We start from the raw sequence: 27,650 nt of genomic DNA, 5'->3' as shown, positions 1-27,650 counted from the left end.
CCTGAAAACAACAAAGAGAGAAAGAAACCAATCAATAATCACTGATGGATTTAATGGAGTTTTGGGATCCAGATAACACAAAACGTTATAGGAACTGTGGAGTGGTGAATTTGACATGATTTCAACTGCATCACGTTTTTGTTTTATTTCGTTTCGCTGCACATCTGGTCAGCTTGAGTCCTTTTAGTTTTGGAGAGTTTGGCCAGTGGTCTATTCAAGGACGAGATTGAGACTTTGTGTTTTCTCTGTTGCCATATTTAACCCTCCAGACTGAAACGTCCGTCACCCCACCACCCACAGCAGACACAAATCAACATCTGGGGGCTCAAAACAACAACAAACCCCCACCAAATTGGTGTATGTCCACCCAACTTCCCTTCCTGGTCCACATCTACCGTGAGCGCATGATTGTGTGGATGTTTGGAGTCAAATTGAACGTTCATTCATCCCGGACTCCTGATGCGCAGTCAGGAGGACCAGCCGTGCGTGTGGCGCCGCTGGTGAACGTCTCCTCCCCCTGTTTCTGCAGTGTTACAGCTCTCGCTTCCCCGCTCGTCGCTTCCCATGCCAACGCTGCCCACGCCGCAAGAGTGAGGCGAGCCTCCCTTCCCTCCTGCACAGCAGCCTCCAGCTCCGCTCCCCGCCTGCCTCCATCCCTCCGCTCGATGTCCGTCTTTGTCCTGATCCCTGCGCGCCGCGCCGTTTCTCGTCCTCTCGATCCGACGCCGTCCGTCCACTTTCATGTGCGGGTCCTTGTTATTTTTATTTATTTTCTTCTTCTTCTTCTTTGCAGCTTAGACAGAAGAGCGAATGAATTTTTTTCTTTCTCCCTTTCTTAAACTGGAGAATCTGGTGAAATGTTGACTGGCTGAAGCTGAGGGAAGGAGGACAGAACCAGCAATTGAATTTATTATTTTTACGCATCAACAATCGCGCGCGGTGCAAAGATGAGAAAGCTGATTTTCTTCTTCTTCTTCTTCTTTTTCTTCTTCTATATGTCAGAAATTAAATAATAACCAGAACAAGAAAATAGCTTTGGTGGAAGGAGATTCAAGAAGCGATCGGAAGTGATCGGACTGCCTTAAGTTTTTTTTTTTTTTGCCGAGGCAGGGCAACTGTCAGGGAAAAAAGCGTCGAGGGAAAGAAGGAAGGAAGGAAGGAAACGGAGCGGGAAGCTAGGCAGCATTTCCAAGACGCCAGCGCGGCCAGCCAGGAGCATCACGCCGGTCCGCTGCGTGGATGGTGCGCAGGCTGCCTCTGCGCGCTCGGGCGGTGCAGGGCGGCCACGGTGAGACCGCGGGATCCAGTCGGGCTTCCGGGCTTTATTTTTTCTTTGTGAGTATCGGACCTGATTGGATTATCGGCCATCCCCCCCATCTCCTTTGTAGTTTGGCTTTTTTTTTTTTAACGCGACTGCGAGTTTTATTATTATTATCAATGTTGTTATTTGTGTTGTTTTTTTTTTCTTTTCCCAACTGGCATTTGTTTGTTGATTAAAAAAAAAAAGCTCATTAAAACTCTGCACTGATGTGGATCTCTCCCTTGCACTTGTCATTTTTTTGTGCAACGCTCCTCACAGTTTGTTAGTGACGGATGAATTGTGTCTCCACAGAGCAACATGAGGGAGAAGTTCATCTCCTGAGGCTACAACTTCTGCACCGGGCTGACTCACTGACAACTGCGTTCAGGTGAGTAATGTGGTAATAAAATGCAATATAATGCAAGGAATAAAGCAAGTCCCATGCCTCTAAGAAAAAAAAAACCCCAAAAGGTATTAAATCCATCTCTCTGTTTTTTTCGGTGATGTAACCTGACGCTGGAAATTTCGTGTTAAGCCATAATTGTCGGTGTATGTAAAAGCCAAAGTGCTGTCGGTGTTTGCTACAACCACTTTCTGCCAATAGAAGAGAACTTGGTAACACTTTAGATGGTCGGAGCACACAGAGAGAAGGACCTTTGACCTTTAGTCTCAGACAGGCCCTCTAACTCGTCCACTTCGTCCTTTTTCTTCAGCTCACTCAACAGATATTCTGTATTGGAGGCTCGGTGCCGATAAAATTTATTCTCCCCCTCGAATGTTTTTAGCCTTTTTGCTGCTTTTGCAAATCGGTCAGAGTGAACAAAAGTGATTGCTGTAATTTAACAGAGGTTCACCCAATTGGTGCTGAGTGGATGGAGACTTCCTGAATGCTGAATGCAGTGATGGTCGTATAAAGACGCCCGAGTCTGGAAGATCCACTCACTGGCTGCTGTTACAGTACGAAGACTAACGAACGCTCCCAGCAAAGCAGACTTAAAGTTATTGACTGGTGTGAATCTGGGGATGGATACCAAAAATCCTTACGGCACCAAATGTCTGAATATGTGGCAAAATCTGGTTCAAACAAAAAGATCTGGCAGCTAACCAGCTGTTCTGATGAATTTATAGTCTATTTTTTCTTCTTCTTCTTTACAACAATGTCATCTTTTTCTAAAATCTTATTTGGCTTCTTCATTGCTTATCTGTTTGTACATGGACATATTTTAGTGGTTCCTTTTATTTTTAATGACCCACTAAGTGCATCTAATTTCCTCATTGGTATCTTGTAATATTGCAAGTCGATCAGGAGATTCTTTGCTATTTAAAGGTGCAACATTTTGCTAATTGATTGGGATGAGGCTCAAATGATACACAAGCTCCAGAAAAACGAGTCGCACAAAACGCATCCCCTCCTGGTTTGGGACAGGAAGTTGTTTTCTGGGATTCTTCCTCCCAAGCAACCAGGTGGCGCGTAAAAAGTCACCTGGCGATCGCCGCAGAGACCTTCTGACCCCACGCTGCCTTCTTTCTTGCTCACAGTGAGTTCCAACATGTCGCAAGATAAACTTGAGGAAGAACTGTGAAACTACGTTTTGCGTAACTTTACCAGGGGCGCCAGCGAAGGTTTTCTTCAGTTTGTCAAAGCTCCTTTGTTTTCCTTCGTCTGGATGATTTTCCTTCGTGGCATTTGTGAGCACTCTCGATTCTTACCGTGACTCTGTGTGTGCGCACTTCCACAGACAGACTCAAAACAAGAGCAAGCAGGCATCAAAATGACTCATTATGCGCAAAAGTGTTTATTTGCTGACCTTTGAACCTCTGCTTGGCAGAAAGAAGAATGTCGGAGGATTAAACTCGGTCTGTGCTACTTCATTTTATTGTTGTAAAAGCTGAAATGAGTATTTTTATTTTTTTTAAATGAAATCTTAATGATGAATACTTTTTTTTAAAAAAAGTCAATTTTATAACCCCTAAAGTTTACTCTGGTAATATATCTTGCTCTAAGTCTCTGCCGTGTTTTCCTGTTTTTACATTTTTCTTGTTTCCACTTAGGTTTTATTTCTGATACAGTCGAATGTCCTGCAGCTCTGTGGGACAACGAAGGAACCGCACACACTCTGCGGTTTGATACCGTACTCAAAAGAAGCCTTTGGATTTCAAGCTTTTCCACTACCAGTTGGAAAGCTTGCCTTTGCCATAGAAACGTCACCCACTCACACATTTGTGCAGGCTTGTGTGCCAGATGAAAAGGACTGCGTTTCATTTTGTGCATCTGCAGCCGAGCAGGGTGAATTTTCGACGTGCTCCGTTGCCGTCCGTGGCGCCGAACCCTGCTGGCATTTGACTCACTTGGGATGAGCATACAGGTGTTGTTAAGCCGTTACACTGAGATGCACAAATACTGTCGGCTTGTTATTTCCCTTATCAGCTGCAGTTAAAAATAAATTGAAAAAAAATTCCAGCTTCATTTGTGCATCTGTGTTTTTCTGCTCTCCCCCACACCCCGTGAAATGAAATCTCGACGGGGAAACGTGCTCTCCTGTTAGGCAGGTCAGAGTGCAGGATGCAGCTCTGCTCTGCTGCATGCCAATGAGAGCCTGTGCTGTACGTACAGCGACGTGAATCTCCCCCTGCTGCTGATGGGGGAAACCTATTTTGGGATGGAGGTGGTCTTAAATTTTTGATTAGGAGGCACCGGTTAAATAAATTGACACTTCTTGGGCTGTTTCTCGCCGCTCACGTCGCTGCAGATGTTAATTCCCCGGGCGGCGTCGGCGCTGCTGCCTGGATTGTTCACTCAAAGCTGTTAAAATCCCGCTGACAAGAAAGCCACTGTAGGATTATTTGAAGGTCTTCCCCTGATATTGGTTATGTAAAACGCAAAACTAGAGGTGTTTACTACACTTTAGCATTAAGCAGTCTTTCCCATGCAGCTTTCATGAGCCACCGGGAGTGTTTTTCTTTTAAATAATAATGTAGAAAAGCTTTCCCAGAGACCAGAGCTCTTTTCCTGCTTTCTCTTAATACCAGGGAAGATTATTTCTGGATCTTCATCTGACTACAGCATACGCAGGGCACTTAGTCACTTTTCCCCTCTGTGCTACAGGTGCAGAGTGCAACATTTTTGCAGTTTCTCTGCACACAATGGACAATTATGTGTGTAGGAGTCTAACTGGATTGTTCAATACCTGTGAGTCAACCAAAAGTAGACGCCAGAGGCTTGGACCGAACAAACCGTTGGATCCCCACATAAATTTTTATGTAAAAGTGCAGAGCTCTGATTGCTTCTGCCGACTTTTTTCTTCATTTTAGGAAGACAACTAGAAAGAATTGAACATGATTAATGCCTTTTATTTGCCTGCAACTTCATCCACATTTTGCTACAAACTTCAAAATATTGTGGTGTTTTGATTTCACCCGACAGGCCGATGCACAGAAATCAAGGAAAAATATTCTTCGTTTTCTTTTTTTTTTTTTTCCCCAGAACCGCACAGCATTCTGGGGGATGTAGGCAGAGGAAAGGCTTCAGATGCTCAAACTCTCACATTTGAGTGAGTTAGTTGGTGGCATCAACTAACCGACTTAGCTGATGCCACCTTGTTGCCTAGCAACAAGTCGTTGCGTAAGTTGCACAGCAGCAGTTTCAGGTTTCAGCCTCGAAACGTGTTTAAAGATAAAAAACAACATGGAGCGAAGACTTTGGATTAAACAGGAAAGGTCATGTGACCTCAGCAGCAGTAATTTCAGATATTTAAAACAAACTAATCAGTAATCATCCATCTCAACTGAAATGAGATGCTCATGTCGTGAAGCGTTTTTCAGCCATGTCGTCCGGTCCTACATTCAAAGTATAAAAACTTTTGTAAGGCACTGGATCTAGAATACTCCTGAAGTATTAAATCTTTGCTTTCTGTTCTCTTGCAGAGGAACCTTCCACAAACCCTCAAATGTGCCACAATTTGATCTCTGGCATTAGAAGACTCCAGATCTGATCATGACTTCAGATAAATGCACCATGAGCTTACCACGATCCACCACCCCGTGGATGTTCATCACCTTCTTGCTGGTTCTTCAGCCAGGGGTCACTCATTTCTCCCACGGCAGCTCTGGCTATGAAGACACTGGCGACGTCCCGAAGAATTGCTCCAGTGAGGACAACTGCTCAGAGGGCGTGGTGCTGCCCATGTGGAACCCCCAGAACCCCGCGGTTGGTGACAAGGTGGCTCGCGCCATTGTTTACTTTGCGGCTCTCATATACATGTTCCTGGGTATGTCCATCATCGCGGATCGTTTCATGTCTTCCATCGAGGTCATCACCTCTCAGGAAAAAGAGATCACCATCAAAAAGCCCAACGGCGAAACGACAACGACCACCGTGCGCATCTGGAACGAGACGGTGTCCAACCTGACCTTGATGGCTCTCGGCTCCTCAGCGCCAGAGATCCTGCTGTCCGTCATCGAAGTGGTCGGCCACAACTTTGAAGCTGGAGCTCTCGGGCCCAGCACCATCGTGGGCAGCGCCGCGTTCAACATGTTTATCATTATCGCCATTTGTGTCTACGTGGTGCCAGAAGGCGAGACCCGCAAGATAAAGCACTTGAGGGTGTTTTTTGTCACCGCCGCCTGGAGCGTGTTTGCCTACATCTGGCTGTACCTGATCTTGTCTGTCTTCTCCCCCGGAGAGGTGGAGGTCTGGGAGGCAGTCCTCACCTTCCTCTTCTTCCCTCTCTGCGTGCTGCAAGCCTGGATCGCAGACCGACGCCTGCTCTTCTACAAGTACGTCAACAAGCGATACCGCGCCGACAAGAACCGTGGCATCATCATCGAGTCCGAAGGTGACGCCATGTTCACCAAGATGGACTTGGAAATGGACGGGCAGGGCGCGAACTCCCACCCTCACAATAAGGAGGCTCTGGATGGGATGCTGGAGGGGGTGGAGGAATACGGAGGGATGAGCGCAGAGCAAGACCAACAGGAAGAGGCTCGCCGGGAGATGGCACGCACCTTGAAGGACCTAAAACAGAGGCATCCAGACAAAGACATGGAGCAGCTGATTGAGATGGCCAACTACCAAGTGCTGGTGCAGCAGCAGAAGAGCCGGGCCTTCTATCGCATCCAAGCCACGCGCATGATGATCGGAGCCGGGAACATTCTGAAGAAGCACGCGGCTGACCAGGCCAGGAAAGTGGTGAGCTGTCATGAGGCCAGCGGGCAGGAAGAAGATCCCAACACCATCTACCTGCAGTTCGACCCCTCGCACTACCAATGCTTTGAGAACTGCGGGTCCTTGAAGCTGACGGTGAGCCGCCATGGAGGAGAGGCTGGCTGCACAGTTAAGGTGAGAGCTAAAACCCAGCGACCTTGAACTTGTCATGAGCTCAATGATGATCTTGTTCCTGGTATTGAGAAAGTACAAGTTGTTCTCACCATGTACAGCACTTTGAACTGCCTTGTTGCTCATATATGAGGCATAAATAAACTTGACTTGACATGACAGGTGAACTGGAATCCTTTGCAGTCACAATTCTTGAATATTTATTTGCAAAGCATAATAAAATAAAGCTATATGTATATACTTTCACTTAGGCTTCTAATTCTAATAAAATACTATGTAAGGGTCAAACATATGAAAACTGTTGCCAGTAAATGTGAAAATCTTCTAAAGCCCCAGTGTGAAATAAAAACCAACTCAAACTACTTAAGCTATGAAATATTAACCAGTCAGCAATTTGCTAAAGCTCCACTCTCTAAATATTTAATGAAGTCTCCTCACCCGTGGCACACAGGTGGACTACCGGACGGAGGATGCGACAGCCACTGCAGGCTCAGACTACGAGTTTGCCGAGGGAACGTTGGTCTTCAAGCCCGGCGAGACGACTAAAGACTTCACCGTCGGAGTCATAGACGACGACATCTTCGAGGAGGACGAGCACTTCTACGTGCGCCTCAGCAACCCCCGCATCGTCCACCAGGCCGAGGTCTCCGTCCTGGAGCCCAACTCCATCACGTCCAGCAACAGCACGGTCGGCATCTCCTCACACGTTCCTCCCAAGGCGGCCTTGGGGAACGCCTCCGTCGCCACCGTCACCATCTACGACGACGACCACGCCGGCATCTTCACGTTCGAGAGCAACTCCACCCGGGTGAGCGAGAGCGTCGGCAACATGCAGGTGAAGGTGCACAGGACGTCCGGCGCCAGGGGGAAGGTGGCCGTGCCTTACCACACCGTCGAGGGCACCGCCAAAGCGGGGGAGGACTACGACGAGGTTTCCGGCAAGCTGGAGTTCCAGAACGACGAAACCATGTAAGCACTAATTTCTTTGCTTTCTTTAAAAACGCCGTTGCTCCACATCACTTGATTAAACATCACAGCCCACACATTGGTTATGCTAAACAGTCCCTCCAATAGTATTGTACACGGCCTATTCTGGTAACGGACGCAGGGGCTATTTTTATGAGTCACAGATACCTTCGCTTGGAGAAATTTAGATCTTTAAGGGGGGAAGAGGTGGGAGGATGAGAGGATATAATTGAGCCGCAGATAATGACACATTGTGGCAGATGTAAGAGAAGAAGAAGGGGAGTTAGAGGCACAGGAACAGCGCTCTGTGAATGAATAGAGAGAATTAAAAACATAGGCCCGTTGGGCTTTGCGCTGAGCGTCTGATGTTTTGTTGTGGTGCCACACTGCAGATCCCCTGCAGAAAACAAAGGGGAGAGCATGTGAGCGACAGAGTAGCGGGGACAAAAACCAAGAAAAGCAAGGAAGGGCCAGAGGAAGCCTCACAAACAGGTGTGTGAGACGCAAACCTGTGTGATTCCTCTAAAATCAGGACTCAGAGACAGATAAAAAGGATTGCACAGGCCCAAAGATACAACTTAAATCAATTTACTGACCTTTTTTCCCCTCACTGATATCAACTACAGCTAAACGTTTGCTATTTCGAAAAAACTAGGCCAGAGAGGTGTTGTTTGAGCTTTCTTCAGATTCAAAGGTTTACGTATAATTCATTTGCATTTGGTAGATATAACATTGAAACTGCACGATTAAGGTCAAATACTTTGAATCTCCTTCCACGAGTTCCTCATGGTCGTCTGCTAGACATTTAGCTTAATCTGTTTTTTTTTCCAGCTACAAACTCCACCTTTAGAAAATCAGACCTCCAGCAAATTCCTGGCTGTTTCCTGTTTTTCACAATAATGAGGACATTTGCAAACGGTAATCTCTACCTGCTGCTAGTGGCTTCCTCCGTAATGAGTGGCATTCAGTGTGGGACTCATTTAATGTAAATAGTAACACTTCCCTTCCAGCTGCAGCAGTCGTGCCAAATTTCATCAGATTTTTATGTCATTTTTGGGAGATACGGGTCATAATTCTGCACCATAAAAAGCCAGATGTGGAAATCAGGGTGTAAACGATGGCTGAAAATTGCAATTATGAGCTTGAGGAAGAAGTCTGTGACACTGCAGCGCATCACACACATCGCAGTTGTGGTCAGTGCTCCACAAAAGGTCATCGCTATTGGCTGCACTTTATTTTTATTAGCTTCCCTCCCGTCGTTCTGATTTTGAGACGACGCTGTCGGCTCTCGTTGCCGAATAAACTCTACAGATGGATCCATAAACAACTCCACCCGTTACAACTTGCGTGAGCAGCGCTCTGCTGTGTGACATCAACATTCTCCTTCTGTGCATGTGGGTCGCTTTGGGGACACGGACCATCCACACAGGAGTCTCACTGCAGTTGGTATTATTATTAGTAACAACAACAAAAAAAGGAAGCCCTTCAGTATGAAATCAGCCTTAATGTTTGTGAAATTGATGATTTCAAGAAAGTAAAAGAAAAAAAAAATCTTTCATTTTGCTGAGATTTTGAAATAAAAACAATTTCATACCAACAGTAAACCCCGTAGGTACTCTTTCTCTCCTGTATGTATCTGGTGTTAATAGCAACTACATGTAGGTTGCATTTGCTTCATGACTTCACGAGCAGAAGTATCTCTTTCTCTCTCTGGTTATTTTTTCCCCTCATTTTAGAGACTAACAAAACCCTCGCCGTGTCAAGCTCATCACAGAACAAGTAACAGCTCAAAAGGAAAGAATGGAGCGCGTCTGCGCGAGCAGAGTTTCAGGGGCCGCGTGTAGGCGGATGGTGTGGGCCGGCTCGAGTGGGAGAGGGAAGGCAGGTGAATACGCGGTGTCAGAGAGAACCGAGAGCTCACCTAGTTCTCTACTTTGCCTCGCAGTAGTGCAGGGGAGATGCGAACAGATTGCTCTGTACGTTTTGGCTGTTTGCTTCTGTCTTGATCGCAGCCTTTGCAATCAAGGCCGCGCTTGTGCGTGTGCTGATTCCACTTCTTTAAACCTCGAACATCAAACGAAACGCCACTCCGAAGGCGAATTAAAGGGAACTTCTTTAGCATCCGAGGCAATTAAAGCGGCTGGACGAGGGGTCAAGAGAGTCCCAAAAGTTCTGAGAGTTGCAGATAATGAGTCAGGAGTGTATGACAATGAGGGATTAGAGTCAGGCAGCGTGTGTCTGCAATCAAACAGGAAGCTGTGGATAAAATCCTCAACTACTGAGCAAAGATGATGGGGCTGCAGAGACTCAAGCGTCTGCCTAATTTATGCTGGAGTCATGCTTCTTTCAGATGTCGATAGAGAGCGAGATCCGGCAGGGAAGGACAGTTTGCCACAAGAAGTTCATGAGAAGAATACAAGTTGCAGATGTAAGAGAAAAAAAATGGCGAAGCCACACTGAGATGTTCCAGTGCTCCTCGGATTAAAAAGGCGACGTGAAGGAAAGGAAGGCGCTTTGATCATGAGTGGAAATCTTTGATTAAAGATCCCCGATCTCGAGAGGCACATCGAGTAAAGTCCCTCCTCCTCCCCATCACCACCACCAACTGACGCTGAGTTAATTTTCAAATCCTATTTCTATGAAAAGCCTTCATCTCTGCTCGCCACCTGAGGCTGTTTATGGCTCCTTCATGCTGAACATCAAGGTGCAGGCTTGTGATTAGGCAAGAGCTTAAGTCAGAGTCCGCATGGTGTCCGTTTCCACTTCGGAAAATAGCAAACAAATCAAAAACTTAGAAAGTACAGCTGCAGGATTTAACACAATGAAACCCTTTTTGAAAATGTTCACACACTTTGAATTTCTCCACATTTTGCTGCATAACCACCACAAATTTTGACATATTTTGTTGAGATTTCATGGCTCTGTGCAGACCTACATCTGACAGGTCTGTAGCAAGTCTTGCTAACTGATTTTTATTTAATTTTTTTCACAGAAGCTCTGTCTTGTGAAAAAGAACGTAGGGGAACGTTAGGTGTGTGCAAAGGTTTTCAAAGGGTTCGTGCTGTAGCACATAGGATCTTATTGATAAAACTTCCTTCCTTCAGTTTTATCATTTTCACTTAAATTCCTGCATGCGTTGTTTTCAACCATTTTTGCCCGTTGGAGTGAAAAATGAGCTGCAACTAGACCACGAGTTGCAGTTGAATTTTGGGTTTTGCAGCTAATTGTCCAGGTGTTTCACTATCGCCAGACTCTTGTCGGTTTCTCTGCAGTGCTTGCTGCTCTGCGGGCTGCCAGAGTTCATGTTTCAAACAGAGCTGGCTTTTCTTACCTGATATTTCCCTGAGCGACCGGGACAAAGAGCTGACACTCTGCAGCGGGCCTGCGGGGCCCGTCCTCTCTGTATTTGTGTGCGCCAGCAACAGCGTCTCACGCTTTGCGCTCGCTCCTTTCTGTGCACGAGTCGACGTTTGAGCACGCCGGGAGAGAAAAACGTGGAGAGAGCCAAGTTTTTAAGCTTTTGACACAGAGCCAGGAGGAACGACTTAAAATCTCTGCATGCAGTTGAATCACATTTGCCATCTAACTGCGTCCCTGTGGTAACTAGATTATGGTGTACAGACACAAACCTCTGAACTGAAATAAACAAGCGGACATGGAAAAGCATTTCGATTCCACGCTTGCGGATTACAGGAAGATCCGTATCGACAATAAGCTTCGCATCTGGTTTTGTTTGCCACCTCAGAATGTGCAAACCGTTCACCCTTGTCAGGGTTGAAGTGGGTAATTGGAGCAATTACATAACCAAAGATGAAAGAGTTGAGGCTGTTTCCCTTCTCAAAAGGGGAAACCAATGCCCTGATGCAACACTCTCTGTTGCTTGCATCTAATGTCCCTGATCAGTAGCACTTTTGGATGCACAGAGGATCTGCAGGTCAAATTTAAGACTTTTTAAGAGCTTTTGCAATGCACCCATTGAATGAAATCTAAGATAGAAAAAATTCCAAATGATCCTATTCTATGCAACAAAGCATCGTGCTTAGCTTAAAAGAGCGCAGCCTAGCATGGGTTGGCAACAGAAGTGAGTCAGTGGCGAACAAACGACATACAACTGCTGATAAATTTATGCTTACCTGTGATAGATGCTAAAAAGAAAGCTAACCAGCTAGTTATTAAGGGTATTTTAGCAGCTAGCTGGCGGTAGCCTCAATCGCCTCTTGTCACAGAACACAACAAACTCAAACTTTTGGACAGTCCCATTGGAAAAACTACACAGACAACATTAAATAGATCAGTTTAGTTCCTGTAATTAACATATTGAAGACTGAGTCACGTTTTTAATTTAAGACATTTTAAGACCTTAATTTGAGATAGGTAAATTTAAGCCTTTTTAAGACTTTTGGAGGATGCGCAAACAGCCTGGAGAAGATGGAAGCGGTGCTGTAAACGTTGACCAACAGGTTCACAGCAGCTGCTTCGCGGCTCGCAAATCATCTTCCTTCCAGTCTCATTAAGGGAGAAGGAAATCTCTGCTTCATTTAAGCAGCACTAATGTGAGACCAGGCATTCTTCTAGCTTGTGCACACAGAAATCTAATTTTAACTCTCCAGGTAATTACGCTACACTTTCTTTTTCTTTTTTTTTTTTAGCTATGTGGTGCAGCTTTTCACAGATATGATTCACAGTTAATCCAAACTGAAACATCTGAATAACTATTCAGCACATTTGCCTGTTTGCTGCTGGCATCAACGATCCCCCGACATTTCCTCCATCGTCACCCGAAGGAGAAAAGTTTGTTTTGGTTCATGCTGTGGAATATTAGCGACAGCGATGCTCCCGGCTCCCAGAAGAGTCGTCTTTAAGAGTTTGCAGCTTTTGTTCCCGTCGGCAAAGGTCTGACAGTGACTCCAAGCATCAAATTTAGTCTTCTCATTCATCTCTGGATTCGCCTTAGTGATTCCTTCATTTTCAACTCTCTGTTCATATTTTTCACACAAAAATATCTTCTGGATCAGGACAAAGAAAATCCATAAAGTTCCTTTAATCCTTTATGACTCTTTTTGTTTCCTATGATAGTTATTTGCTTCACCTTTATGCACATTCTTTTTGAGACAATATATTTAACTCTATTTTGATATGACTTGTAGCATTTTAGGGCGTTTCTGGGTATCCAGTGCTAACAAAGCACAGGATAACTTCTGCTTCAAAAACTAAACATAGATATGAAACAAAAAAAAACCAACAACTGGCTGTTATTTCAGAGACCTCCAGCCTCTTTTTCCGTGTAAACATCATTGTAAATAGTGATAAGTGCCTGAGGAAAAAACTGATTTGTCTTAATGATAAAATAACAAATCTGTGTTTCCCACAAAGCGAACTTGAAAAGTTACATTTCAACAAAAACACACTTCCAAAAACCTAAACTGTCCCTTTAACTGGGTTCAATCAGTTCAGACTTTTGACAGCCTGTCACGACGCATGTTCATTTTCTCTCACTAATTCAAAAATGATGACGTAAAAACAAGGTGTAGAGTGGAAGGAAAAGTGGGAAATATACACAGAAATGGCTGCTGATTTATTAAAAAGCCTTCAAGCTGCAGTCAGACTTCAGAGGCTCTTTTTCTGTGAATCTTTTAAGCGCTATGCGATAGTCCCAGAGAAATGGATAAAAAGACAGGGGGGGGAAAGTCCCTTCATTCTGTCAGACCATCGCAATGTCAAGGCAGAACCCTAAGACTGGGTCAAATTCTGAATTCATCTTTTTGTGAATCTTTGCAGCAAAACTACAAAGATAGTTGAAAAAACACAGTGATCTCAGTTTAGCTAACATCATAGCCTGCATGCTCGAAGACCATCAGCAGAGATTCAGGTGCTTTAGTGTTTGGAGGCTTGATTATGTCACTATGTTACAGCGCCAGGTTACTGAGGCGCAACACCATCTTTCTGCAAAACCATTTGCTTAAAGGAACATAAATGATGTCATGAGGGAAGGTAGAAGACTGATTGGGCCTCATATGGCAAGTTAGTTATCCAATAACTGAGTATGTTTCCGATAATCAATTACAGCCGTCTCAGTGCCTCCAGAGGGCTTTAAGGAGAAGATAGTGTAGGATAAAAAGACTCAGATTTACTAGGAATGACTATTTAGCTGTTTGGCAACAGATCTCTTTCTGATTGCACATATACCATATGTGTTGATATTCCACTGTCTTTTTTCTAAAGTAATTGTAATTTAATTGACACAGTTTTATGTTTCCTTTTATGAGTACGTCAGACTTAGCTGGAAATTTAACTAATTTAACTAACTTCTTTCTGACTTGTGTTTTTTTCTTATTTGTTTTGAGTATGGAAAGTTTGAAAATGAGCCCCCAAAAAATGTGCGTGGCATCTTTAGTCTAATTGGTCATAAATGTGGAGTGCAAGGTGAAAAGCATGGCCAATAGGGGGCACTGCTGAGCCCCAAAGTCACATAATGCTCGTCTTTTACCCACTGAAAAGACAGTCAGAAAATAGACTGCATGCAAACACATTTTAAATTTAATAAAAGCAAGAGACCAACCAACCCAAAAAACATTTAAATTAAAAAACATATATCATTTGACCTATATTAAATATAATTTGTTTTCTTGTCATCATACTGTCGAAAAGAATTGCATTGATTAGAATCAAAAGCTTTGATTTTGACGATTATCTTCTTTATGAGCAGATTAACTCTGCAAACTTTGAGAATCGGCATAAAACTAAGAGATTTCATTGATATTTGACATTTTTATCCTCACTGTCGGTGACTGAATACAGTGGAAGACGTTGAATGTCGCTATAAACTAGTAATTATCTCAATCATTACAGTCCAGATGTGATAAATCAATGAGTATTTATATTTATTTATAATCTCCTCTGTTCTGTTCTTCTGCTCTTCTCAGCCTTATAACATCCTGGCTGAAATAAAGAGATTCAGCTCTGGGTTAAGACACTGAAAAGAGCTTTAAAATGATAATTATTTACTGTTTCTTATGTTCACACACGAGACAAAAGCGGTCTCTCTTTTCCTTCTGTTATTCCAGTGAAATAATTTTGAAATAAGGCGTACCCTCCTTTTTTTTTTTCTAATTGACATTATCAGACTCTTATGCAATGTGAGAAACACTGGGCGGTTTTATTGCTGCTCCCACCTGGGGCCAGCCAGGCTGCAGTGCACAAGACCTCAAAGTGCAGACAGGACAGTTTGCGACATGATGCAACAGCTCCGGACGACGATGCAGATTTCTCAGAAACTCCCCGAGACTGGCAGGCAGAGATGAACAAGGCACAAGGCAATGTGATTTGTTTCAAGTGAGAGCCCTGAAGTCTCGGTGGAAATGCTCTGCAGCTTCAACAACGGCTTGAAAAGACTGAGGCTGCGCCTCCTACAAATCAGATAAATGAAATGCAGGGTTTTCAGCAGCATGGTGAACATTTTTACTCCACGAATTCCTGTAAGAAAAAAAAATTGTTTTTCACTTGACAAAAATCGAGTTTGTTCAGATTAATAGGTTTAAAAATGGATTCAAATCACTCATTCATAAGTTAGAGGTGTCTTAATGAAGCTTAATTTCATCCGTCTGGTGTAGTTTCTCATCTTAAACGTCACGTTTTCATTACCTGCGAGCAGAAAATAATTGTAATTAAGACAAATAAAGGCTTCAAAACATCTGGACTGTAAATAGTTTAGATTATGTGTCTCAGTCATCTGAGCGAATGAGACAAACTTTTCATAGATACTCAAATTCGTTGAATATGACTGTCTATAAACGGGACCCTATCTGACGTCTGTCCCTCTGGTTGCAAAGCGTGAGAGCAGCTTCCCACAAACACAGGAAGTTTGAGTCGGTGCTGATGGGATGGGAGATCTGCATCTTAATGGCTCCGCTCATTAAATCGAAATGACTCTTTTCACTCTCCAACAGCTTCTCTGAATTCATGTAAAATAAACAGAGATAACGTAAAATGTTGAATGGTCATATGGCTTATTATGCTAAACACTGATTGGAGAAATACATATCGAAGTGCAAAAACTTCTCGTGTGCCGGTCAGTGTCCTGGTTATGATCTCTGTAGGAATGATTTTCAGTAAAATTACAAAACCTGGAAAAGGAAAAATACCTGCATTTTATCAAATTAAAATTTGGAGTCCATTGAAACAGCTAAGCGGTGGATATCTGACCAGCTGATCGCTTCCTCTCAACATCGGAGCAAAAAGGCAGAAGGTTTTAAAAGCCTTCAATAAAACCACCTGCATGTTGGTCATAATATATCCAGTCCAGGAGATTGTTGCATATGAACAAAACGATGCAACCATTACAACGAGGCAACTGAAGAAGAAATTGACCGCAAGAGTAACCATTTCTACAAACCTTGAGATGTTAGGCTCCTCCATTCCCTGAGGCCTGTAAAATCTTTAAAATGATACATACCTTCACTTCTGCATAGTGGAAAAGTAATGAGATTTCCATGAATAAATGGAAAAAAGAAAATCAGAAATATGCTGCCCTTGCTGCCAAACGGGTGGAATAAAATAAGTCTCAAAGATGGCTCCAATGTTTTTCTGCATATTAAACAAAACAGCTGTTTGTTGATGTGATTTATTATTTATTCAGGCATGCTGTGGGTCAGCCTTAGGACATGGCCTTCTGGATCCATCCAAAAAAACCTCACATTAAACATTTAATGCGGGGAATGCTCCACAACTTCCAGTAACACCGATTTTAAATACCACTGGAGAAATGATGGGATGGATATTGGGTGCAAATTGACTCGATGTTCGCCAGGTGAAGAATTGAACAGCAACGTTAGCAAATCACACAGTGAATATGAAGTGAATCCATACTTTAATTAAAACCCAAACTGTGCAAAGCAGCAACTTTCTGAGCCAATATATAGAAAATGAGAAACATTGTCTAAAACTTATCAGGATGGGATAAAATCGGTCAGTCAGACTTTGTGAGGTCGGTTGATTTTGTGTTTAAGTTATTCCAAACTCTCTCGAAGAAACGCACTCTGCTTCTCGGCAAATGAAGGCGATCGATATTTAGCCTGTCGATGTTTGTCCAACTAGTCTCCTATTTTACCTGCCACGTCCATCTCTGGGAACAACTTCTGTTCTCGAAACCGATCCATAATTTTCTGCACTTTCTCAAGTCGGCACGCCTGAGCCTCGGCTCAGATAAGATCAGATAAATCCATACGGTCAATTAAAACGACTCACATAACCTGAATTTTGAGCTACATATTTGGCTCCTGATTAAAATCAATGACATTTCAGGTAGCCCTTAATTAGTTTATTATTTGCTGATAACTATATTTAAAACACCAGTTAGTGTTTTTTTCTGTTTGTAAAAAAAAAAAATAGGAGTAATTAAATTTTTTATTTACATCCAGTGAATCACTGAAACCTAACAAGATTATTCCAGACTGAACAAAAACCTTCTTTTTTTTCTTTCATGTTTCCACAAATGAGTTTGCAAACTTGCATCAAACAGTTTTTTTTGCTTAGCAACCGTCACTCATTAGGCCTTGTTGCGTAAACGTTTCTGAAACCTGAACGCTCCGTCACACTGCCGCCATCTCCATGGCAAAAGACGAGCCGCGGCTTTAAGTAAGGCTCCCATTAGCCCTAGCTGGTTTCTAATAGAGCGAGGTGAATTTATTGTATGTTTATATAACCTTTATTTGACCCTTTTTCAACTGAAAAGTTCAGAAAACATTGACGCATCAGCAGAAAACAGAAGAATATCATAAAGCTGAGAAAAAATTTGAAATGCAACCATATTCATACTGACTAAATATATTGTAATACACGATAGTTTTTTAGAAGCAGGTCATGCTTTATGTTTTGATGAAGGTCGAAGCTTTAGTGTATTTTTTCCAAACGTTGGTTCGACCTGATCATGTATGAACCCTGGGAAGTGAAATGCAATGAAAGTATTATTGGGAATACTGATGGAGGGTTTTCTTTTGCCAATATATGAGTTTGTATCCATTTATTCATCTGTGTGAATGGAGTGATGGCCCAGTTCACATGAGATCCATGTCCTGAATGCACAAGCAACAAATCTGAAGTCACTGCATGACGGCACGGTGTGAGGAAAACCTTGACTTAGGTTTAAACTAGTTTTCATACAAAATGGGTAAGCTGTACGCCAACAAAATGGCTGAACAATAAACCTCAGCTCATGTTAGCGGGCAAACATTGCCTCGTGAACCTTCACAGTTTTCTTTTTGTTTGTTTTTTATTTTATTTTAAGACCTAAACAGGAAGCTTCAAAGCAAGCTGCCATGCATGCACACAAACTCTCTGTTTCTCTGCGAGGATTCACTCCGCTCCCACTGGCATGACTCTCCCTGACATTAAACAGCGGGATGACGTGATCAGTGGCGTTTAAAATAAAATATCTTGTGTTCTGCGAGTGAACGTTCTCCCCGCGCCTTGTCAGACCCGGAGTGTAAGAGTGTAGACGGAAATAGGCAACCGCCCACATATCATTAGGGAGACGGAGAGAGGGGGAGAGAGCGAAGCGGTGCTGAAGAAGAAGAAGAGAAAAAAAACATGGTGGTCACAGCTCTACGCCTCGTGTTTTCGTGCTGCACTCAGATGTAAGAAATGCGTTTTTCTCGGTGAGGTTTAGGACTTTTGCTGGGTTCCCTCTCTTTCCCCCCCACCTCTCCCTGAAAATTAGCGCTGATCATTTCCACTGCGAACTTCTCTGGTGATCTGAATGAGGACGTGGAGTGCGTGGGAGGGGCGTGGGCCGTTTCGCCGCACGCTCGTGCGTTAATGGACTTAATGATGTAGAAGTAGCGCGCCCTCTTGTGGAGGGATGGGGGAAAGAAAAAGAAGGAGGAGGGGAAAAAAATCCACAGGATATTTTTGTGGAGCACTTCAGCTTCCACCCTCTTACCTAACGGCTTCATGATTCACTGTGTAGGCTGAAACATTTGTTTTTACCCGAATCTCCGCAATAAATCGTGGACATAATCATCAAGTTGTTTGTGTGCTGAAAAAAAAAAGATTTCCTGACACTTATCTTTACAAAGGAGCCGATTAAAACGTTTCGCTGTCATCGGTTTGTCTCCAGGAAGCTGCTGAACGTGAAGATAATCGACGACGAGGAATATGAGAAGAATAAGACGTTCACGATCGTGCTGGAGGAGCCGGTGCTGCTGGAGGTGGGACAGAGACACGGTGAGTCTTCAGTTCATAAAAGAAAAAAGAAATATGTTTAAAGTCACATGTTAATATGTTTGGTCAGGCGACAACATTGAAGGGCGCAGCATTGACCAGGAAATGTTCTTCGTCATTTCCGCCAGTGGTAACGTCCAGTTGTTGAGGTGTTTCTATCCTCAAAATGTGAAGTTGGGCACAGCTGTTGCCTTTCCCTTTGCTATCCCTGCATGAAAGTTAGATTTGTGGGCCAAGTTCTTCCACCTGAGCTTTATGTGTCTCCAGCTCCTCCAGAGTTCTCGATAGCTTCTTGTGGCTCTTCTCCGATTCAGTGCTACTGATTCACAGTGTTCTTGGTCTTCATGACGCTGCTCGTTCGCTGATGTTCTCTCACAAGCCTCCGAAGCGTCGCGGAACGGCTGACTCTAGTTATTATCGTGGTCTAATCAAAGTTTTGGGGTTTTTTTTGCTTCTGCTGATCTGTGCAGGGGACACCAACGACAACAAAACGGCGGTGGGTCCGGAGGACGTGTCAAAGATGGGCTGCCCCGTCCTGGGAGAGCACACCAAGCTGGAGGTGGTCATTGAGGAATCCTACGAGTTCAAGGTAACTCTCCTCCTCCCCCTAAAACTAGATCTCTTGTTTACATCTCGCGCTGGTGGGTAAACGCTGTGGTTCACACTGTTTCTAGCTAACTTTAATTCACTTGAAACACGAAGAATCATTCTGTAGACATTACCTTTTGGCTCTGCGCGGAGAAAGAGTGTGAGCAGACTGTCATGGTGCTGGATATGAATCTGCAAGTCCCTTTGTTACTTTGAATCAACTCTCATCATTTCCATCCGCAAGTGGAGGAATCTTTATTTCTGTCTCAATCTTCTGGATGAGCTTGTCAGAGTTCTTGCGTGGAAAGCAGAGGCATTTTGAGGCTCGGATTTAGCTTGTAGGTCAGATGATACAGTAAAAAGAAGAAGGAAAACAAAAACATACCACAGTTTTTAAATTTCAAGCAATGAGGGCAGGGAGCATAAAGGTAACTACAAAAGCTCTGCGTGTTAAATAACCTTTAAGAGAAAAACTGAGACACGAGGCCAAGAGACATCTCCAAATGTTATAGCAATTTTCATCAAATGACACAATTTCATATTTTACAGCGAATACAAATGTCTAAACTCAACCAAACGGGCTGTGTTGAATTGTAAAGCATGTTCGTGCTGCAGCACAAATTGATAGAGAACGGATGGGATTTTACAACATTTAAAAGTAACAAAATAACTACTGTAGAAAAAAAGGCCTTTTCTACAGTAGTTATTTTGCTTAGCCGATGGGTTGCTCTGCTAATCCGATCTGAGGGCCCCATGACGTCAACCTGGTTATTACTCCCCTTCCAGCCACAGGACACACTCTGTTCACAGGTTTATGTTGCAGTGTAAACTGATGCCTTGGTGCAAAACTGGCCGGTGTTTTTCTTTAAGAGCAATTAAACTGCTACGTGATACAGATGTGAGGCTCTTAGGCTCCCCTCAGTGGCTCTGTTTCCTGTGGGCATGAAGCGCAGACCAACCCCACCTCCCTCCAAATCTGGTTTTGTGACTCACTCTACACCCCAGTGGGATGAGCGATGCCAGTAGTTGTACCCTCGGTCACCTAATCATCGTCTCCCGCGTCTCTTCTTGCTAAGCCTGTGCCGATAACCTGTGTCTCATGCCTGCCTGTCTCTGTCTCTGTGGTCATCTGCAGAGCACAGTGGACAAGCTGATCAAGAAGACCAACCTGGCGCTGGTGGTGGGCAGCAGCAGCTGGAGGGAGCAGTTTGTCAGCGCCGTCACTGTCAGCGCAGGTGAGCCACACGGACCCGAACGCTTACACCCGCTCCTCCCGGCGAAGGCGGACCCGTGCGGTCTGGATCAGGTCCCGCCAGCTGTTCGTCGCGCTTCGTTCTCCGTGACCCCAAAGACGAGCGTCTCGGCTGAAAGTTTTAATTCCCTTCGGCGATTCAGCGTTTATTTTGCCGCATCTGTTTGAAGCTGACAGCTGATTAAAAATGCATCATGTGCTGAATTCCTGATGAGGCCCACCGTAAAAGCTTTCACAAAAGCCGAATGTTTTGTGAAACTTTCGGATTTTCCCACACAAAATCAGACGGAGAGTAAGTCGAATTTCGCGACGCAGAAGTTTTCATTTTGTTTGTTCCAGCTTAATGTCAGCGACATTTGCTTGAAAATATGTAAATTCGCAAAGCGCTTTGCTATATTTGTGAAGATGTACGGAAGTCTGTTCCTGCTGTGAATCTACCTCATTGTTTTCAAGAAATACACATTGCATCATGGCTCAACAGCTTCCTAAATGAATCTTTTTTATATCTCCACCTTGTTTTACCGAGCTTTAATTTTATCAATTCGAAAAGTCTAATCAAAGCACTGCCTTGTGCTACTACAATTTAAAAAATGATCTATAATTATCATAAATTATTCCATTTGTAGTCGGATCTTCAGAATTCCCATCAATTGACGGTCTTTTTTTTTCCAAAGTACTAAACAGCAACACATATAAAAAAGACACAAGTTTGACCTCAAACTACTTTTATTAGCAATGAAAAGCCACTTCAAACTTTAGGAAGTGACGGTAAAGCTTTCCTTGAAAGAGAGACTGAAATCAGAAGCACAGCAGCCCTGCAGTCTCCAACGGTCGGTCTCAAAGTTCATCAGAGCTCTCGCTATCGTCGCCTTCGGAGTCGTTAATGTCAGACATCACCGTCCTCTCCAGAAGCCATAACCGTAACAACAGCAGCTGCAAAGTAGATGCACGTGTAAAATGTGCAAATGTTAGACGTCACAACAGCAAGACACAAATCTTCAAATCTGCATATTTAAACTAGTCTAAAAGTCCATAACTCAGAATACAACAATAGAGCATTTCAGCGGAGAAAAGATGAGATGTGACATAGTTCAAGATCAAGTTCACATGAAGTCTGTCAACATTTTTTCTAAAAGATGGGAACTTGGTTAAATTGGAGTCATTTGGGGCATTTAAACAAAACGAATGCACATTATTCTTAGAGGAGGTGAGCCATAAATCGTCACAACTTTACAAAGAAACTATGCTGGTGTCCTTGAAGCAGAACGAGACCTAACTGAATGTGTTGCATTATCACTCTGACGTCTAACTAATCCCATCGCTGAATTATTCTGTCTGGCAGATGCATTATTACAAATAATTTGATTCCTGGATCAACCTTCTGGAATATGAGGTTCTGGTCTTGATTTGGAAGATATATAAAATCCAGACATCTAATGCTGTTTGCAGATACATAGGTTTTAAAGCAATATACGCTACGTGTCCTTTGCATTAAACCTGGAGACGGTGTGTTCAAACCAGCTGCAAAAGATGACTTCAATATCACTGCTTTGTGAACTTATCCCAGAATATTCTGTATAAATTAACAGAAATTGCACCTTCAGTTGATATTACGGTCTCAGCAGTAAAGGCATTGATTCGTGATTGTATTTATGTTTTTAAAACGACAATCAGATCAGGTCAGCGTGTTGGAGTTTTTCCGTACTGAGCGAATGAACGGACACAGCAAAACAGCGACTGTCGGTAAGCAGGATATTTTTACCACAATGCTGCTTTTAGTGCCCTTGTTTGCAGATAGGTCTACTGTTTTTTTTTTAAATTACCAACAAGATATTTTTTTTTCTTTTTGCTGTATCCTGCAGCTATGCTCTATTTTAAAGCTATATTACTATATAGAGAAGGCTCTCTGGTGGAGGGTTGACTCATGCTGCCGTTTGCTTGAAGACAGGATGGTCTGAATCCAGGTTTTACTGCGTTCCAGTTCCTGAAAATCATTCTTTCAACCAAAGATGTTCTTTCACATTGCAGCAAATGTGCATAAATGGTCACAGACAGACAGATTCAAATTCAGTTGCCCGCATTCCTGTTCAGCCTGAATTAAAATGTAATTAAATTTTCTCTGCCAACTGGTTAAAAGGCAGTCAGGTCCACTAAGCTCGACAGGTTGAATTACTGACTTCACCTCCTGCACAGACACACAGCAGCAGTGGAGATTAATGACTCACTTTCAACCTGAACCAACCTCCAGCTACGCTCCACCCAACATGGAGGGCGAGCCCGAGGTTTTGCGGGACCCTGAGCATTCCCTTTGACTTGGTGAAAGTTTCCAACACCGCAGATCGACCAATAGCTCTGTGATATATGTGGTTTAAATCAGGAGGGTCAAAACTACGTAGTTTTATAATATTTTTAATTTAATAGTGGCTCAACAGCAGCTTGCTTCTTGTAAAACATCTACTTAAGAACAGAAAAGGAGGCAGCAGCTGTTCCAACAGGGTAATCGTGAATTTTACTTGCATTATTCCGTGGAACACACTTGTTTTGAAAATGGCGACTAACACACAGATCCTGCGTGCGTGAACCATCAATTGGTATAATTGCCTTGACTGTCCCTGTATCGGCATGCTCCCCCTGGAGCATATTGACAACACATGGGTCAAGTCGGGCCCAAGTCCTCGTTAGCACAGCGATGACATCTTGATAACATTAAGTACAGCAGACAGACGGTTTATGCGGCGCGGGTTCCTTGGTGCTGAAAAAACCCCACAAACCCCAGCGGCAACAGCAGAAGAAAGACGTGTTAATCACCAGATATCCTTTCAGGCAGCTGCTCCTTCCTACTGCTTTTACTTTTCGTTAATGTGTTCCCGCTAGGTGACGACGATGAAGAGGAGAGCGGGGAGGAGCGGCTGCCGTCCTGCTTTGATTACATCATGCACTTCCTGACGGTTTTCTGGAAAGTTCTCTTCGCCTTCGTCCCCCCGACCGAATACTGGAATGGCTGGGCCTGCTTCTTCGTCTCCATTTCCCTCATCGGCGCCCTGACAGCCGTGACGGGCGACTTGGCCTCGCACTTTGGATGCACCGTCGGTCTGAAGGACTCTGTCACTGCCGTGGTGTTCGTTGCCCTCGGCACCTCTGTTCCAGGTGGGTGTCCGTGCCGAGGGATCAACCTGCTCTGTAATCCCTCTGGGGATTTTTTTCCTGTGGCGCAGAAGCAGCTGCTCCGGGAGACTTACGTAACATCTTGTTCTCCTGAGCTGTCAGAGGAATTACCTCCAAAGCTCTCACTTAGCACCTTAACAAGAAGTAAACAAAGGAAAACACAGTTCCACTTGTGCGATCGGCTTGTATTCCCATCTCATCATTTCCTAAATCTTTTTTGTGTGTCTTTGAGGCACAACAAGAGTATCTATTAGGCTGACGGGTTTCAGTGCAGAACTCAAGCATGCAAAATGGAAGACAGACAGTCTGAAGTCATGTTGATCGCTTTAAACACAATACGTTTATTCAGAGGTTTTGGTAATTATGTTCAAAATGTGCCGTAATATACCTATGTATATGTAGCATTTAACTTCCAGAGCTAAAAAAAGACATTCTGTAGACGTGTCTGGTTAAAATTTTAACACGTCCTTCAAGTCGGGAATTACGGAATTATCTTAGAAAAACATAAAGAGGCTCCCTCTGATTCTGCGTCCTGTTCCTGCTAGACGACACTCAAACATCCCGCAAGATGTTGCCGTTTCACTGCTACGTCTTTTCTCGTTTAAACAAGGAACACGTTTTGCTTTTAATGAGACGCGAATCTCTCAAAAATAAAGTCTCCCATTTAGACAAGTTGTGCATCTCGTAGTTTGCAAAATTGAGACAAAGAAAAACTGCCCTTGTTATAACGAGATGCCGCTCCTGAATTTGTTTCCTAACCCTGGCAGCTCGTCCGTTGCTGCCCCGACTCCGCCTGCCACAGTTTGTTTATCGAAATTTGCGTCGCCTGACACTCTGTCAGTTGTGTGGTTTTTCTAAATGCAACGTCAAAAGTGTTTCTGCAAAGCTTTTGTATCTGCATTGTGAGCCAAATCAGTGTGCTGGCTCTGGCATACAGACACAGATTGAACCACCTTATTCCTGTAGGCAGAAGGGTCACTGCAGATCGAGAGCGAGTTGCCGTAAGCAATTACCGTTATCCCACAATGAAAGATTTCTATCCTGATGAGAAAAGTCTCAAGAATGACAATGCGGCCATCAATAGGCCACCGCAGTTCACAGACAGCTTTGATAAGTGTGATTAGAAAAAGTCAATGCCAGGAAAACTGGAGCTGCTCCAATTGTGCAAGGTGACTCTGAGACTTTCTCCACTGACATTCCCTGTGATTTGTCGTCAGCTGGACACATAGGTTTAAAGACATACCCAGTTTTTCTCGTCTTCTCTGCCACAGACACATTTGCGAGTAAAGTGGCCGCCATCCAGGACCAGTACGCCGACGCTTCCATCGGGAACGTGACGGGCAGCAACGCGGTGAACGTTTTCCTGGGCATCGGGGTGGCGTGGACCATCGCCGCCGTTTTCTGGAAGACCAAAGGTAAGACATTCAAGGTGAACCCGGGCTCGCTGGCCTTCTCCGTCACCCTCTTCACCATCATGGCGCTGGTGTGCGTGCTCGTGCTGCTCTACCGCAGGCGCCCCAGTGTTTCGGCCGGCGAGCTCGGGGGCCCACGGACAGCCAAGCTCCTCACCTTCTTCCTGTTCCTCTCCCTCTGGCTCGTCTATATCCTGTTGTCCTCCTTGGAGGCATACTGCCACGTGCCTGGCTTCTAAACGCAAGGCAAAAGTAGAAAAAAAAAAACATAAGCACAGACATAACTCCTCTTCTTGTTTTTACAGTTTTCTCACTGTTTTGTCTATTTTCTAACTATTTGTATCATCACTTATTATTGATACAGCACAAGATTTAGAAAATGATGCACTTAAGGACTTTGTTACCACTGATGATGCTGCGAAAGCTAGCGTTAGCCACTGAAGCTAAACTTTCTTTTCCTACGCTAAAATACTGATTTCATGTGTCGTTTACAGTGCTGTGAAAATGTATTTACCGACCAACAGATTTCTTCTCTTTTTCCTTTTTTTTTCAGTGACATGTTTTAGATCTTCAAATCATTTTTAATATGATAGCAAGAGTAAAATGATTGCCACCGTAAAGTAATAACTTAGCCGTCCTTGGGAGCAAATTTTGACTGACGCTCCTTTGCAGGATTTCTTCAAAAGTCAGGAGCGTTTGAGGGTTGGTGGGCGTTAAGAACCTAATTTGGGTCGTGCTACATGCTCTCAATCAGACTTAAGTCCAGCCTTTAGCTAGGCCGTTCCATGTTGTAGCCATTCGTAGGTTTGCTTCGTGCTCTGCTTCAGATCATTGTCCCGTATAACATCAGGATAACTCGTCCTGGTCCTAAAGCAGCGAACTCCCACAGCTGGGGTCCTAGATCTGAAACCTTTTGATTCAAAGGCATTGGAAGACACAACGCCGCACTAAAAAGACGATTCCACGTCACCCTTTTACACATTCATCTGAAAGCATAAACAATTTGATCACCATATTAACCTCCCTGCAATGATTTTTTTTTTTTTAATTTGTAGAACTCCAACACGTGAATGGCACGGCGCTCCCACGCCGTGTTTACAGCACATGTTCATTCCCCGCTGCAGAAACAATGCCACTGTGACTCAGATGTCACAGCAGTCACACCAAATTAATCTCAATTAGTCTGACACCAGGCTGTGCAGGCCGTTTGTATACCTGCACTACCTGGAGTAGGGAAACCAAAAGTGAAACTTAAGCCGTCACCTACTGATATGTTTGGCTTTAGATTATTTGAGCACTGACATTTCATTCCCTGATGGTCGGTCTGTTCTTATATTGAAGAAATAAATAAAACAAGACGGGGACGTCACAGAAATGTAACACCAACAGTCATATTATCTGCAGCATGCATGGACATTTCACATCAGGAGTGCATCAAAAGCGTTACACCAACTTAAACCTGATCGTTTTTTTTAAAAAAAACGCCCTTCTTCTCAAGTTTGAACCTCCTTACTGGGTATTTTCAAATCGTAACAAGAGACAGCGTTACTACAGCTTTAGTGGTAAATCATAACCACCGACCTTTACTGAGGCAGTAGAAGTATCTTAAATGTGTCTGATGATCTAAACCAGGTGTATAAAAAAAACAAAACAAAGAAGAAATCTGTGAGGTGTGCAACACTTTTTCACTGTATATAACTGTATATAACCAGCCAAGCCGCTCTTTTGCTGGACATTTACAGCATTATTTTGTCTTTTTGTGTAACCTGCTGATTCGGTTCGCTTAGTCTTGACACGGACACTCGAGATTCCTCGGTGGAGGATGAAAAACGAACGGTGGTGCATGGGGTGACGTTACATTAGAACTTCGATGCAATATGAAGGACTTGTGTAATCAGTATTAACATTAACTATTCATGGTATATCATGTAAAGGATGAACATTGTGCGTGGGAGTTTTGTGAAAGACTCGGTGTGTTTATTTTTGCACGTACTCAGATTCACAGTTTCTCGGTAATCTATTTTATAAAGTGCCGTGTGTGACTTTTTGGACATGGCTGTTGAAGTGTTGGTGTTTTTATTTATTTTTTTATTGTTGTTTTTCTGTACATGTGAATCCCAGCTGTTTCTTGCTCTCTCCCTTTCCTCACACGGCCTTCTCCATACGTTTCAGACAGCCAAGGTTTTCAAGAAATTACCTGTTTTTTTTGTTGTTGTTTTGTTTTTTACAACAGTTGTGAAGTTGAAGCAAAGTGTTTGCTTTTAGATAGATTTTATGAAGTTTACAGATATGTGTGCGTGCGCGTATGTGTGTGCAGGTGAGCCTTTCTCTGGGATAATATTGTTTAAAGAATAGACTTCACTGATGGTACATGGGTATTGTTCACATTTAAAAAAAAAAAAGAAACGAGAAACG

The 27,650-nt window shown here is 43.6% G+C and overlaps 1 protein-coding gene across 3 annotated transcripts; it reads left to right on the top strand.

The window, feature by feature from the left end:
- Positions 1-437: 437 nt before the first annotated feature.
- On the top strand, positions 438-27,650 carry slc8a4a (solute carrier family 8 member 4a). 3 transcript variants are annotated; one of them, XM_055043318.1, is made up of 9 exons: positions 438-1,335; positions 1,613-1,688; positions 5,225-6,638; positions 7,087-7,604; positions 18,715-18,821; positions 19,289-19,407; positions 20,542-20,641; positions 23,533-23,805; positions 25,095-27,650. In XM_055043318.1, exons 3-9 carry the CDS (start codon positions 5,295-5,297, stop codon positions 25,472-25,474), a joined length of 2,841 nt encoding a protein of 946 aa, XP_054899293.1. In that variant the 5' UTR covers positions 438-1,335; positions 1,613-1,688; positions 5,225-5,294; the 3' UTR covers positions 25,475-27,650. The 3 variants fall into 3 exon arrangements, with proteins under 3 accessions (XP_054899293.1, XP_054899294.1, XP_054899295.1); XM_055043319.1 differs by lacking the exons at positions 438-1,335; positions 1,613-1,688; positions 5,225-6,638; positions 7,087-7,604 and adding an exon at positions 18,150-18,232; XM_055043320.1 differs by lacking the exons at positions 438-1,335; positions 1,613-1,688; positions 5,225-6,638; positions 7,087-7,604 and adding an exon at positions 18,167-18,253.

The sequence above is a fragment of the Poeciliopsis prolifica genome, unplaced genomic scaffold (assembly GCF_027474105.1).
Source record: "Poeciliopsis prolifica strain line A6 unplaced genomic scaffold, Auburn_PproV2 SCAFFOLD019, whole genome shotgun sequence".
Classification (NCBI taxonomy): domain Eukaryota; kingdom Metazoa; phylum Chordata; class Actinopteri; order Cyprinodontiformes; family Poeciliidae; genus Poeciliopsis; species Poeciliopsis prolifica.
The sequence above is the reverse complement of the archived record's forward strand: the minus strand, read 5'-3'. Positions and strand labels throughout refer to the sequence as shown.